Source organism: Pygocentrus nattereri, chromosome 7, assembly GCF_015220715.1.
Source record: "Pygocentrus nattereri isolate fPygNat1 chromosome 7, fPygNat1.pri, whole genome shotgun sequence".
Lineage (NCBI taxonomy): Eukaryota > Metazoa > Chordata > Actinopteri > Characiformes > Serrasalmidae > Pygocentrus > Pygocentrus nattereri.
In genome coordinates this window covers 24,992,240-25,007,694 of record NC_051217.1, presented here as the reverse complement: position 1 = coordinate 25,007,694, position 15,455 = coordinate 24,992,240, and the positions used below count along the sequence as shown (strand labels likewise).

The following is a 15,455-nucleotide window of genomic DNA, read 5'->3' as shown; positions in this document are numbered from 1 at the left end:
GACAGCCAGTTTTGAATTACATTGTCATTATTTTAAATATGTCCACCTGTCCAGCTGACAGTTTAGCCCCGCCCACTCATAATAAAGTTATAAGGAGTTTCAGTCAGAGGCAGAGTACAGGTTAACGAGAGAGAATAGGACTCATTTATATAATGACATAGTAATCTGAGGGATAAAAAGAACTTGGAAAATTATATAGAAAATGATTTAGGATTTTTGGAATGGACAACTACACAAACAACATAAGTGGGGGAAAACTGTAAGATACGTGGCCCTTCTAGTCACAGAAGTCTAGTCACATATAGCACTGGTGCTGGAGCCTATCCCAGCAGTCATCTAGCGGTAGGTAGGATATGCCTTGGACAGGTTGCCAGTCCTGGGGTTATACCATAGTTCATTTTACAGTACAGGTTTGGCATAGTATGGGATTAATATAAACTGGCATTAATTCTACAGTTCGTTTTATAGTACAGGATTAATATAAATTAGGATTAATACTACAGTTTTTTTATAGTACGGGATGAATCCAATCACGATATTTTTGCTGTTTGTTTTATAGTATGGGATTAATATAAACTGAGATTAATTCTACAGTTTGTTTTATAGTATGGGATTAATCTCATTTGAGGTTATTTTTTGCGGTTTGTTTTATAGTACGGGATTAATATAAACTGGGGTTAATTCTACAGTTTGTTTATATAGTATGGGATTAATATAAACTGGGATTAATTCAACAGTTTGTTTTATAGTACGGGATTATATAAACTGGGATTAATTCAACAGTTTGTTTTATAGTACAGGATTAATATAAACTGGCGTTAGTTCTACAGTTTGTTTTATAGTATGGGATTAATATAAACTAGGATTAATTTTGCAGTTTGTTGAATAGTACGGGATTAATATGAACTGGGGTTAATTCAAAAGTTTGTTTTATAGTACAGGATGAATCCAATCAGGTTATTTTTGCAGTTTGTTTTATAGTACAGGATTAATATAAACTAGGATTAATTCTGCAGTTTGTTTTATAGTACAGGATTAATATAAACTGGGTTTAATTCAACTGTTTGGTTTATAGTACGGGATTAATATAAACTTGGATTAATTCAACAGTTCATTTTAAAGTACAGGATTAATATAAACTGGCGTTAGTTCTACAGTTCGTTTTATAGTACAGGGTTAATATAAACTGGGGTTAGTTCTACAGTTTGTGTTACAGTACGGGATTATAAACTGGGATTAATTTTACAGTTTGTTTTATAGTACGGGATTAATCTCATCTGAGGTTATTTTTTGCGGTTTGTTTTATAATATGGGATAAATATAAACTGGGATTAATGCTACAGTTCGTTTTATAGTATGTGATTAATCTCATTTGAGGGTTTTTTTGCAGTTCGTTTTATAGTACGGGATTAATATAAACTGGCATTATTCCTATAGTTTGTCTTATAGTACATAGTTCATTTAATCTGTACTATAAAAGGAACTGTAGAAATAACCCCAGCTTGTTTTATAGCACAGGATTAATATTTGTTTAGTTATTTATTGTATAGTATTATAGTTACTTATACCATGTGTTTTATAGTGAGACTGAGATGCAGCAGTATATAATCAGCTACATGCATAAATGAAGCATAATTTCCTTTTATGTTAATAATTAGCTGTGTAAACCTGGGTATTATACATGTACTGATGTCATAAACCAAATTTCAGAGAAAGGGGTTAAATAAGTCTATATATATTTTTCAAACTCTTAGTTTCTCACTGTATCACTGCAAGCCTGTATTTATCCTTTTTTTTATTGTTTTCCGTGTTTTCTGTCATATTTTTAGTCTAGGGTTCAGCAGACGACTAGTTTTCGCTCTTCGCTGATCTTTCTTTTAAACATAAATAAAAAGTAAGCATCTCTTACTGGGGTTGTACATATATGGCATTTGGCAGACACTCTTATCCAGTGAGACTTAAAGTTGGATCAATTATACACAGGTATGCGAAGGTAGTGTTGGGAGTCTTGCCCAAAGACTCTTATTGGTATACTGTAGGGTGCTTACTGAGGTGGGACGTTGAACCGCTGTCTATGACATAGAAGGCAGAGGTGTTACCCACAACACTATACCACCAACTACTATATACCCTCTACACTATACCAACTGCTATATACCCACTACACTATACCAACCGCTATATACCCACTACACTATACCAACCACTATAAACCAACTACACTACACCAACCACTATAAACCAACTACACTGCACCAACCACTATATACCCACTACCTTATACCACCATCCACTATATACCCACTTCCCTATACCACCAACCACTACATACCCACTATACTATACCACCAACTACTATATACCCTCTACACTATACCACCAACTGCTATATACCCTCTACACGATACCAACTGCTATATACCCACTACACTATACCAACTGCTATATACCCACTACACTATACCAACCACTATAAACCAACTACACTACACCAACCACTATATACCCACTACCTTATACCACCATCCACTATATACCCACTACACTACACCAACCACTATATACCCACTTCCCTATACCTCCAACCACTACACTATACCAACAGCTATATACCCACTACACTATACCAGCCGCTATATACCCACTACACTACACCGACCACCAAGTCATCATGAACTTCATTTATTAATTTATTTTTTCCCCCATTATTTGTTGTGAAACGCTCATGTAAGGTCTGTCCGGTTCAGCATGACCATTTTTCCCCGTTTTTTTTTTTCTTTTATCTTTTCTTCCTCTCCATCGGTGAGCTGAGTCTCAGCCCCTCCTTCAGTCCCTCCCTCCGCCTGTTGTCCTGCTCTTTGTGATTGGTGCAGCCACAGAGAACAGTTTCCCGTCAGTTTTGTGCATGCAGGTTCCCTTCCAGCGTCCGTCTGTCCGCTGCACTGCCCGCCGTTTCCTGCTGTCCTTTCGCTGTGGAAACTGCCAGTAGTGCAGCAGCGGCGCATAGCTGGTACCATCTCACTCTTTTTTTTTATCCTCCCGTTTCTGTTTTCCTCCATTTCCACTGTTTTTATTCATTCTCTGGACCTGCTGACCTCCTCACAAGGCCAAGCTCTGAACTGATCTGCTGCATTAACACCTCCAGTGTCAGACGTCTGTGGTGTCGGGTGTTTTAATACGCTGTCTACTAAAGGATTAAAGCAATAGTTTGGTGAAAGTGAAATTAACTGTGCACAGTTTCCTCCTCTGACCTCAAATGTAAATCAGCAAAGACGTGTTTGGTGTCTAGCTAACAAGCAATGGAAGCTTAGACCCCACCACTTAGCGTTAGAGCTATGAGGCTAATCTAGCTAACAAGCGATGGAAGGTTATACCCCACCAATTAGCAGTAGAGCTATGTGGCTACACGCTTTGCTGTTTAGTGCTTTATGCTGGTGTTTAATTGCTTTTCTCCTTGTAAACACTTTGAGCTGCATTTTAAATGTATGAAAGGTAGTAGTAGTAGTAGTAGTAGTAGTAGTAGTAGTAGTAGTAGTAGTAGTAGTAGTAGTAGTAGTAGTAGTAGTATAATACAGTATCAGAAGCCAGTAATCAAGCCTGTCAGAGATACTGAACTACACAGGGTTTTGGGTGATTGTGTGCACTGTGGGGCCTAATTGGTGGGGCCTAAGCTTCTATTACTTCAGCCTTGTAGCTCCAGTGCTACAGCTAAAGAAGCAGAACTTGGAGACTGAGCTGATCAGAGAGAAATCTGTGCATATTTATCATCAAATTATCTCCCCAATAATTACAAACCCGTCATATGCATGAAGCTGTTACCAGTCCTAACCAGTGAGCTCTCGTCTCTTCTGTCGTGATCGGACACTAACCTGCATACTAAACTGGAATACCCAGAGTCAGTAAATTGTTACTGTAATTTGTATCTGGTGCGGCGAATCTTGTTCTGGTGGGTCACCGCAGATGTTTTTGATTTGCACCTGGTTTGGTGAGGTGGAGTGACCTGTCCAGCTCAGGGTTTGTGACGCTCTCGCTGAAACTTAGCAGGCTCTCGTGCTGACTTGGGTGAGGGGCCTGTGCTGAGGCCCCTGGTTGCTTTCTTTCACATTATTAACACAAACAGTACAGTTTACTGATTTTCCATCATTCCATGCACTAACACTAACCCTGCTGTTACACCGCTTCTGTAAACAAGGCTATTTAATACATCTGAGGACTTTACTGCAGCAGTTTTCCGTCCAATAGTGGTTAAAGCTCAGTGTATGTTAACCCTGAGAAGTCTGGAGTGGTTAATGGCACATTTTAATACACAGTTATTGTTTATTTATTGGTTTTGACATATTGAGAAAAAAACAAAACCTGTGCAAAACATATTTTATGTTTTATTTTTTCCCAGATATTTAAAATTTATTAAATAGTTTAAACAAGTGATTACAACTGTAGGTGCTGATGCCAATATATTTTGAAAAACAACACAAAAATAAATCCAAAAGGTTTCTAACTTCATTAGTTTCTGAGGTTTACCTCAAAACTTAAAGCATAAATGTATTTATGAACCAGCAGTTTTTAAAAGCTCAAAAATCAGAAAAATATATTATTTATAATTTAGAAAAAAACACATAAAATATTGCCTGTGCAAAACATACACATTTTATGTTTTGTTTTATTTTTTCCCTAATATTTTAAATTCATTAAATGGTTTGAACAAGTGCTTACTAGGTAGGTGCCTAGTAAGAACATAAGTGTAAAATTTTAGGTTTGTATTTTCATTAGTTTCTGAGATTTAACTTAAAACTTAATGTATTTTTGTATAAATGTATTTTTGAACCCTTTTGAACTAGCAGCTAGTAAAGCCACAAAAAAATCTGAAAAATATATTCCTACTAATTTTAAGATTAATTTTGTAATATTCACCAATATGCAAAAAAATATATATTTATTTATGTACTTATTTGCATATTGGTACCTTTTATGAATTAACACATATTAAACCAGAGAATAATTTCTGAAAAATGTATGCCTCTAGCATCAATAGTTCAAAAGTTATGACTTGTCAAAATATGTACCTTTTTCTGTGGCACTTACTTTAAGGCAAAAGTTAATGCCATGGGTCCTTTGTAAGGCCTCTATATCTCAGAAATGAATAAAGATACAAGCTTATAATGTTGCAAGCTGTGCACTGACAACATATCCAGAACATATTAAGCAAATCTGAGCTTATTAGAGTAAAACACTTTCTGAAATCCGGTCATTTAAGGGACGTTTAACTACATGCATTTGTTAGTGCCAGTAATAACTGACTTCTAAGGGTTAAATAGCAGCTGTAGTTCTTCTGTGGTACAGATGATGATCCTTCACGTTGAAGCTGAAATCTTCACCGTTTTCAGAAAGTCCTCTTTTCATTAAATAGGCCTGTGAGAAGTTTGGCATGCTTCAATTAGACCGTTATTATTTTTTGTGTGGGACATTTAAAGTGTAAAAGGCTCAAGTCATTTGGGTAATGACAGCTGCGTATATGCTAATGCTTTATTTCTTACTTTATTCCCATATTTGTTAATGGTCTTTATATATGATCATTTACAGACACTTCAGCCAATTGTTCTCTTTGATTTTTCACTCTTCACCTTCTGTTATCAATGCAGGCAGATTCTGTCTGACTACATTGATCGTGACCTAGTGCTGGGCGATCATCTCTTTTGGTAGAATTTGGTGTTGTGCGTCAATATTTATTTTTAGTGTTAGCACTAAAGAGCAGATAATCCTCAATTTTAATCCCTCCATAACTCAGTGTATGAGGTGTAATCAGAGAGATTCAGAGCGGTTTGGTGTGAAATGGTTGATGTCTTTACAGTGGTGGTGATAGGAACCAGGCGGCGCCATGACTACAACACAGATATAGACATTTTATTCACCATCCAGAACCATCAGAGAACCAATAATATAAGTTTCTACATGTAATTTCATTTGATGTGATGTTTTAGGCCAAAAAAAAAAAATATCATGAAAGTGTCTTCATGAATTCATAGCCATTTCATGTAGGGACTTTATGTGAAGAGCTTTTAGAGGGGGACGTCTGGTTCCTATCACCACCACTATGAACAGTTCTGACTCAGTAAGACGCTCACACCAAACCACTCAGAACCGCTCTGTTTAGATCTGAACCAGTTAATTAAGCAGAAATTTTGAAAAATTGATGGAATTCCCCTTTATAACACAAACTGTTCAAAACTATGAAAAGTGTAATGTTTTATTAATGCATTAAAAATGAAGGAATAGTGAGCTTCCTTTGTGGAATCTACCTCTTTTATGTAGCTGTACACTCTTAAGAAAGATCTTCAAGGGTTCTTGAGTAAAGAAAATGGTTTTATATAGAACACTCAAATACCCCTTGTGTGATTAAATGGTTCTTTTGAATGGTGAAAGGGTTCCTTAGGTTCAGATTGATGGACAATGTGCTCTAGATGCTCTAGCACAAGTAAGGGTTCTTCTACCGTTGCAATGTCAGGCTTGTTACAATTGAAGAACCGTTTTGCCTTGCAGATAACCCTTTAATCATGCTAAGGGCTCTTTGAGTGTTCATGGTTCTATATAAAACCATTTTCTTTAGTAAAGAAACCTTGAAGAACCTTTTTTTAAGAGTATAAGAGAAGCAGAACAGTCCACTCAGAAGAAGCTCTGACAGGTTTATGGAGTAGCAGCACGAGCTCATTAACTTGAGCCTTTAGAACCAAAAAAAGAGAGTATCTGACATTCTTAAATCATATACTGCGTGGTATGGCGTCGTTTGATGCCCTGAAATTTAAAACAAATAACATAAATAAAACATAGTTTGGCTTTGTAATATAAAAATCTGACACATTTTGAAAATATTACAATATTGATTTTTCTCCGAATCGCCCAGCGGCTGTCGTAATGGAGTCAGTCTTCTCTCAGTCCTTTTTCCATCAGATCTTTCATTAATCCTCCGCTGCATTCTCCTCACTAGACCTTCCTGTTGACACAAAACAGATGGGAATATGTTTTGTGCTGATCATTCGCAATGTCACCGCACGTTTACGCCATTGATCAGACCCTCATGTGATTTGCCCTTTCTGAGCTCCACCTCGCCGTCCAGCACCCCCATCGTCCAGCTTTGCCTTTTCACAAAGCAGACCAACGAATTCCTGTCCAAATGAGTGAGAAATCTTTCAGTGGAATCAGAACACGTTCCCTCGCAAGGCTGAGTGCTGCTTTCTGAGAATGCTGTGTCACCCTGCTGCCATTTGTGTTCACTAGGGGTGTAACTGTTCAGTTGACAGCCAATTTGGTCCGACTCTGAAGATGAGACGGCACTAAAATCCCAAACTGTCGCCACCACTGAGCGGCTTTTCAGTCGGCAGCTGTGACAGAAGAACAGCTAAACAACCTGGAATCAGCCAGAAATGAACCCAATACCATTCGCCAAACTAAACGAGCTGTAAGAAGCTTTTACAGACTGTCTGGAACAAAACAACATTAATACTGAGCTGGAAAAACTGACCAAACTGAGCTGAACCTGATATTGGGTCAGTTTTATGCCTCAGTCTGATTTGGTCAGACTCTGAAGATCAGACCACACGTTTGGCGAATGGTATTGGGTTCATTTCTGTCTGATTCCAGGTTGTTTAGCTGTTCTTCTGTCACAGCTGCCGAAAAGCCGCTCAGTGATGATGACAGTTTGGGAATTTAGTGTCGTCTCTTTTTCAGAGCCTGACCAAATTGGCCGTCTGTCAAATGTGATCCGATTTCTGTTTGTGGCAGAGTAAGAAGTAAAAATTCAAATGGCTTGAGCGGCTCCTGTCAGAGTCGTTGCTTAGCAACAGCGTCTCAGCGGAGTGATAGTGTTTGTGGAGAAACCTTTGATGTTATGGTGAAATAACTGTTGTATAATTAATGTGCTGTTTGGTAAATAAAAATAATGGTAAATAAACCCGAATTGAGCATTTTGTGAATTGTTACCACCCCTGGTGTTTAGATTGTGATGATGAAGGAATGCATGGCTTGAACTGAAAACAGTGCAGAAACAAGCTCCACACGTTCCCCATGAACCCCTACCTGCCCTCCCATAACCCTGTCACCCTGTTCTGACTGTGTTTAGAACTGTGGTGCTGTTGGTTTAGCTGTGTTGTGGTGAGAGTGGATGTTTGTGCGTTTTCTCTCTTTTCTTCTCTCCTTTATTCTTTATTTCCACCATTTTTTTATTCAGTCTTCCCCAGTTTTTCACCCTTCAAAGTGTTTCCCTCTCCCTGTGGTTTTGCTTTTCTCTTTTCTCCTCCTTTTTTTTTCCCCTCTGCTGACCCTGTCTTTGGTTTAAATACATTTGACCCCTCGTACCTTCCTGTGGCACAAAACTGATAGAGGATGACTGGTTCTTTCCTGGCTGCTCCGATCCAGCACTAGCCAATCGGCAGCAGGAGTTGGAGGAGGAGGAGGAGCTTGTCCAGGCCAGAGGGCTCCGCCCACAGAAGGGCAAGAAACCTGGAGACCCCGCCCCCCGCAGCCTGCAGGTACGAATCACCTTCGCCTGTGATCTATTCAAGGTCAGCGGCTGGATTTAGTTAATAATGATGATGAAAAACGTCACGGAACTCGTTCTGATTGGCCTGAAGTGATGGAATTCTGTGTAGCTGCACTGCAGGTGAATATCCAGCAGTACCTGTTTATTACATTATGTTTTGTTTTAGTACTTTTATTCACAGTTAAGTTGGGTTTTTTTTCTTGTTTTGTTAAAAATCTGTGGTCTTGTGACCGAAGGACTAAAATTTGCATAATAAACAAAAGCTAAGGCAAATATGCAATTAATCCGAAAATTTTCTTTGCCTAGTTTAAGCTTGTAGATGCCAAAAAAGATTTAACAGTTTGACATTTTAGACAAAATAATTAGTTTCTTGTTATACTTGCTCGCTTGTTTCTACACTCAATGTCCATTTCATCTTCAGTGGTCAGGACCCCCATGAACCCTCACAGAGCAGGTACTATTTGGGTGGTGTGTTAGTGTGTGTTGCGCTGGAGTGGATCAGACACAGCTGTGCTGCTGGACTTTTTAAACACTCTGCCCGCTCACTGTCCACTCCAATTAGACACTCCTACCTTGTTGGTCCACCTTGTAGATGTAAAGTCAGAGACGATAGCTCATCTGCTGCTGCACAGATTGTGTTGGTCATCCTCTAGTCCTTCATCAGTGCCCACAGGACGCTGCCCACAGGATGCTGCCAGCTGGATATTTTTGTTTGGTGGACTATTCTCAGTCCAGCATTGACACTGAGGTGTTAAACTCCAGCAGCACTGCTGTGTCTGATCCACTCAGACCAGCACAACAGACACTAACACACCACCACCACGTCAGTGTTACTGCAGTGCTGAGAATTCAGCACCCAAATAGTACCTGCTCTGTGAGGGTCCATGGAGGTCCTGGAAGTCTTTAACCACAGACAAAAAGAGATTGCAGGCCATATTTAAGAGTTTGTCTGAAGCCAGTAGCTCTTTTATCTCCTCAGGAGGACTTCGAGTTTGACCGAAGGTCATCTTTCCCGGATCCCCGAAGCCCCTCAGGCAGCACCACTCCCATGGAAGGGGAGAATATGGGAGGTTGGTGGCCCGAGTACAGTGCCAGTGCCCCAGACACAGGTGTGAAACCCACTAGACAGTTGAGACTGGCATGCACACTGTTCATGTCCCATATTTTACTGTATTTGAATTATACATGTTGATTTTATTTACTTTTCATTTGGCGTTCTGTTCATTTTTAACACCTCACTCAACTTTATTTACAAACAAGTGTGTTTTAATTTGATCTAACCTGTCAACCCAGTGCGACCATCACTTTTGGTTGACCTGTATTTTGTAGTTTGCGTTGTTTCTGTAGAACTCAGCCCGTTCGGAGCATGTGCGTGCTGGATGAACTGCCTAGTCTTGGTTCAGTAGGCTGTAGTCCATGTCGAATGCATTGAACTTGTTTTTGTCAGTATGTAATAATGTAGGTGTGCAGTACCTTCACCTGTGGTAAGTGTTTGTCACCATTGATGTGTTTATTCAGCCATTTGTCTTTCCTGTTTTGAATGAATGATTAAGGGTTTTTATATCATTTTATATTTATATAAACTATAGAATTCCCAGCTGCATGCAGGTTTTAAAATGGGATGAAATGCATTATTTATAATAATGTTCCAATCGAAGTATTTTAATTATTATTAGTATTCTTTATATTACTCCTGGTCCAGTTCTGATCCTTTGTTTCTTTTTTGCTCTGAGGTTATATAAATGGACATATAAACAAACATAAAGCACAGTCAGACGGTGAAGCAGCATTCTGTTTTTATATTTTATCTGTTACCAGCTTTAAAACGCAAATTTAATTGTTCTTACTGGTCATTCTCATTTTATATTTATTTTTATTTTTGGTATTTTAAGTTAGTTGGTTATATTTTTATTTATTTACTTATTTATTATAATTACCATTTTTATTCTTATTTTTACGGTTTAAATACGTGATTTTGATGTTTTATTTGTATTGTGAAACACTTTGAGCCTTTGAGTTTATTATTATCATTCACAACCTGCATCTGTGAAAAATGTTCACGAAATCTAAATTCCTGTAATAATTGCAGCTCCAGTGTTTCACAAGTTGAGTGTATTTTATGCCGTTTACTGTGATCTGCGAGCTGACAGAAGCACATTTTCACAGTTGGTTAAAAGAGAATACCACTGATTTTCCAAACCTCTGCATGATTAACTGGTTAAGATGTAAACAGAGCGGTTCTGAGCAGTTTAGTGTGAAACACTCTGTTCTAGATAAACTTACCAAGTCAGAACTGTTCACAGTGGTGGTGATAGGAACCAGACGTCCCCCTCTAAAAGCTCCTCACAGAAAGTTCCTACATGAAATGGTGCTGAGTTCACTGCCTGATGACTGAGACACTGTTTTATGATAGTTTAGAGAACTTAAACTCCATTCATGGTGGAGGGAGACATGCATGGCGCTGTACGGCAAAATAGTCCCCAAAGTAAACTGATTATTCCAGATTTTCCACTATTTTCCATCATCAGCATTCCATATAAACTCAGAAGACTCGTGTAGGTTCTCTGGTGGTTCTGGATGGTAAATAAAATGTCTATATCTGTGTTGTAGTCATGGCGACGCCTGGTTCCTATCACCACCACTGTAAAGACATCTGAACCAGTTCACACCAAACCACCCTGAATCTCTGATTACACCTCACACACTGAGTTATGGAGGAATTATGAAAATTTTGTGGAATTGCCCAAACAAAACAATTGTGCTGCCGAGAGAAAGGAGCAGACTGCTGCATTCATGTTAGAAACTTATGAAATCCTAGTGAAGTCACAACACTGCAATAGTCAGAGCTTCATTTATTCAGTTTCCAGTCAAATCTGTCATTAAATACAAGTTATTCATTTTTCATTGTCAGGAAAAAAAGTCAAATGACACAGACGCCTCAACCACTAAATCTACTCTCAGCTGTGTGTCAGTTTTGCGATCCAAGTTATACCACTGCCTGTGCAATTCCTTACTAACCACCTGGGATACCATAGCAACAGCCATGCAACTACCTGAGATTCCACAGCAAGGGCCTAACGACACCTGGAATAACATAGCAACACCTTAGCAACCACCTGGGACATTATAGCAACACCTTAGCAACCACCTGGGACATTATTGCAACACCTTAGCAACCACCTAGGATACCATAGCAACAGCCTAGCAACCACCTGAGATTCCACAGTAATGTCCTAGCAATGCCTGGGGTAGCATAGCAATACCTTAGCCACCACTTGTGATGCTATAACAATGGCCTTTGCAACACTTTAGCAAACACCTGGGCCACCATAGCAACAGCCTAGCAACACCTTAGCAACAACCTGGGATTCCCAAACACATTCAGTGGTGTTGAGGTCTGGACTCTACGGTGGTCAGTCCACTGTCCAGCTTCTTTGTCTGATGTGTCCGTTTCGCAGCGAGGTTCTTCTTGATCGGCTACACATCCTTTCAGACCCACAGCGCTGAGTGGTTTTCTCACAGTGGAAGGATGGACAGAAACACCTGTGGATATTTTCAGATCTGAAGCAGCTTGATTTTCTCCTCTCTCAGAGATCAAAACTTTCAGTGCTGTTTATCTGATGGGGGCAGGTTTGGGGTCAACCAGCTCTTGCACAGTTTTAAGACTGGAAGGATTAAACAGTTCAGTCTGGTGCAAAAAATGAAAGAATGGACTAATTAAATACTGATGAATTTGACACTCTGCTTAGTGGTTTAGGCTTCTGTGTGATTTTCTGTTAAATATATCTTTCTCAATGTTGTAAATGAGCAACTTGTCCTTAATGGCAGTCTTGACTATAATTTAAATAAACAAACAGTGGTCCGTGTACAATACTGTGTAATCATCCCAGTACAAAGGCTCTGAAATATGGAATGCACCAGCATGCATATCAAAATTGAAGAGATTTCACTGCAGAATATCAAAGTATTTGGTAGCCAAATGCTCAGGAAGGTCAGTCAAACTAGATCACAATCAATATTAGATACACTGTAATATAGCCTTTAACAAATGACACCAAAAGAATAAAACATATCAGTATCAATTAGCTGTCTGGCGTATTTTACCTAAATTATGTGCCTGTATTATCTGTGAAAAATAAACATAAGATGAATTTAAGGTACTCATCAGATCAGGGGTATAGGAAACTGGACCAGGAGATCCCTTGTTATTTATAATATAAAAGCCCTTAACCAAGCATGTTGCATAAAAAGTGGAAATGCTTCCATTGTGCTGATTCTGATTTTATCTACTTAATGTATTTTTTTTTTTTTTAATCAGTTTTCCTTCTGCTGTTTGCATGTCTTTTATAAGCTGATCTGAAATAAGAGCTTCTTAATATGATAAACCACTCAAATTACAGAATGACTTAAAATCCTCTTTTTTAATGGGAAATCTTTGGCCTTTAAGGGGGTTTGCGGTCCGTTGTGGAAGAACTGGAGCTTGAAAGAAATCAGCTGCAGGAACAGATCCTTGGTTTGGAGGAGCGATGTCAGGATCTGGAGGACCGGCTGCAGCTACAGGCCCGAATCGAGTCATTACAGGTACTTAGTCGCTGATTTATATTCAGAATTGAGTGCCTGTGATGCTAGAGAACAGCAAAGCTTTCGTCCACTCTGTATCTCCCACATATGCTCATGCAAGACTGACATCCTGTGACTTGAATTGTCTATCTACCCTCATGCTTTACTAATATTAGAGGCCGTTCTAATTATATCTACACCAATCAGGCATAACATTCTGACAACCTCCTTGTTTCTACGCTCATTGTGCATTTTATGAGCTCCACTTACTGTATAGGTGCACTTTGTAGTTCTACAGTTACAGACTGTAGTCCATCTGTTTCTCTGATACTTTGTTACCCTGTTCTTCAGTGGTCAGGACCCCTGTGGACCCTCACAGAGGAGGTACTATTTTGCTGGTGGATCATTCTCAGCACTGCAGTAACACTGACTTGTGTTGCGCTGGTCTGATTGGATCAGACACAGCGGTGAGTACTGCTGGAGTTTTTAAACACTGTGTCCACTCACTGTCCACTCTATTAGACACTCCTACCTTGTCGGTCCACCTTGTAGATGTAAGGTCAGAGACAATAGCTCATCTGCTGCTGCAGTTTGTGTTGGTCGTCCTCTAGTCCTTCTTCAGCGCCCACAGGACGCTGCCCACAGGACGCTGCCCACAGGACACTGAGGTGTTTAAAACTCCAGCAGCACTGCTGTGTCTGATCCACTCGTACCAGCACAATACTAACACTAACACACCACCACCACGTCAATGTTACTGCAGTGCTGAGAATGATCCACCACCCAAACACTACCTGCTCTGTGAGGGACCATGGGGATCCTGACCACTGAAGAACAGGGTAAAAGGTGGCTAACAAAGAATCAGAGAAACAGATGGACTACAGTCTGTAACTGTAGAACTACAAATTGCTCCTATGCAGTAAGTGGAGCTGACGGACAATGAGCGTAGAAACAAGGAGGTGAATGTTATTGCCTATTTCTTTTATTTTATCCCAGCTTCTAACATACCAGAGCCCAGCCAGGGGAGGCCTACTACTGGGAGTGTTGGGAGCTTGGACAGAGCAAACATGCATTGCTGTGGACTGGGTTGAGAATTTTTGACTCAACAGCAACCTGTGATCGGCTGGAACTCTAGCATTTTCCCCTCAGTGAGAGCAGATTTAAATACACTCAGATGGCTGTATCATCACTGGTAATCAAACATAATGCAACATTTTAAGCTATTGCGTCACTCGGGAGCCCTGAAATGCCCAAACAGGCTCACATGCATCATGTAACAATTAAAGCAAGAATTGAAACAGGACCAGGGACTGCGTGGGTGTTTCAGACTGCACGGATTTGACCGTGTGAAAATTTGACAAGCTTTTATTTTCTTGCAGAGATCAGACTTTCTATCTCTGTTTTTGTGTGTAAAGTAGGCACATTTTTTAGATAACAGTTAAGGGTGGGTTTTTTGTTTGTTTGTTTGTTTAAATACTTGTATAGTTATAGTGGGTAACACGTCTGCCTTCTACGCTGTAGACTGGGTTTCAGTACCTCGCCCGGGTAACACTATACCAATAAGAGTCCTTGGGCAAGACTCTTAACACTGCCTTGTGTTAAACACTACCATATAAATATAGTTACCTCAATTTAGTGTGTATTGAGGGGTGGTGGTGGGTTGGGGGGCAACGGAAGTAGCCACTGATATAAAGGCTGCCCTAATTCTGATTAAAAAAGAAATATTTTCCAAACCTGGCTGCTGTCAGAATTGGGTTTACATTTATTAGACATACACCCGTGGTTATTAATTCCACTCTGAGACAGAAAGCAAAAAAGCTGACAGTAGGTAAAAAAGGTATATTAATATAAACATACTAAAATGATAACAGTATGTAGGCTGCATGTGTATCCAAAATCCAGTGTCATCAAGAACAGAGAAAGGTTGGTCATTCTAGGAAATTATTTTTTAGTCATATTTTGCTCTTTGTATATGTTTTATCATTTCATAAATCTAACATACAGATGGCGTCACTGTGTTTTCATGTAGTGGGGACATTGTTGGTTGCTATCTTCTCTCTTTATACTCCACGTAAATAATGTTGCAGTTCCATCTGGCCAATATTTTCACTGAGTATGTTTACATGCAATCAGTAATCCATCCATCCATCATCTTCCGCTTCTCCGCGATTCGGATCGCGGGGGCAGCATCCTGAGCAATGAGGCCCAGACCTCCCTTTCCCCAGCCACTTCCACTAGCTCCCTGGGAGGGATTCTGAGGCGCTCCCAGGCCAGCTGGGCGATATAGTCACGCCAGCGTGTCCTGGGTCTTCCCCGGTGTCTCCTCCCCTGTGGACTTGCCTGTGACACCTCCCAAGGGAGG

The 15,455-nt window shown here is 39.7% G+C and overlaps 1 protein-coding gene across 3 annotated transcripts in view; it reads left to right on the top strand.

Annotated features, from left to right (window-relative positions):
* The window catches only part of si:ch211-220f16.2 (golgin subfamily B member 1), a 73,866-nt gene that overhangs the window by 27,828 nt on the left and 30,583 nt on the right, over positions 1 to 15,455 (top strand). The window contains exons 15-17 of one of the 3 annotated variants that reach the window (XM_037540074.1): positions 8,410 to 8,522; positions 9,513 to 9,642; positions 12,981 to 13,114. In XM_037540074.1, coding sequence (XP_037395971.1) covers positions 8,410 to 8,522; positions 9,513 to 9,642; positions 12,981 to 13,114 — 377 coding nt within the window. Of the gene's footprint in view, positions 1 to 8,365; positions 8,523 to 9,512; positions 9,643 to 12,980; positions 13,115 to 15,455 lie in introns of all 3 variants that reach the window. The other 2 variants (XM_037540073.1, XM_037540075.1) reach the window with 2 other exon arrangements.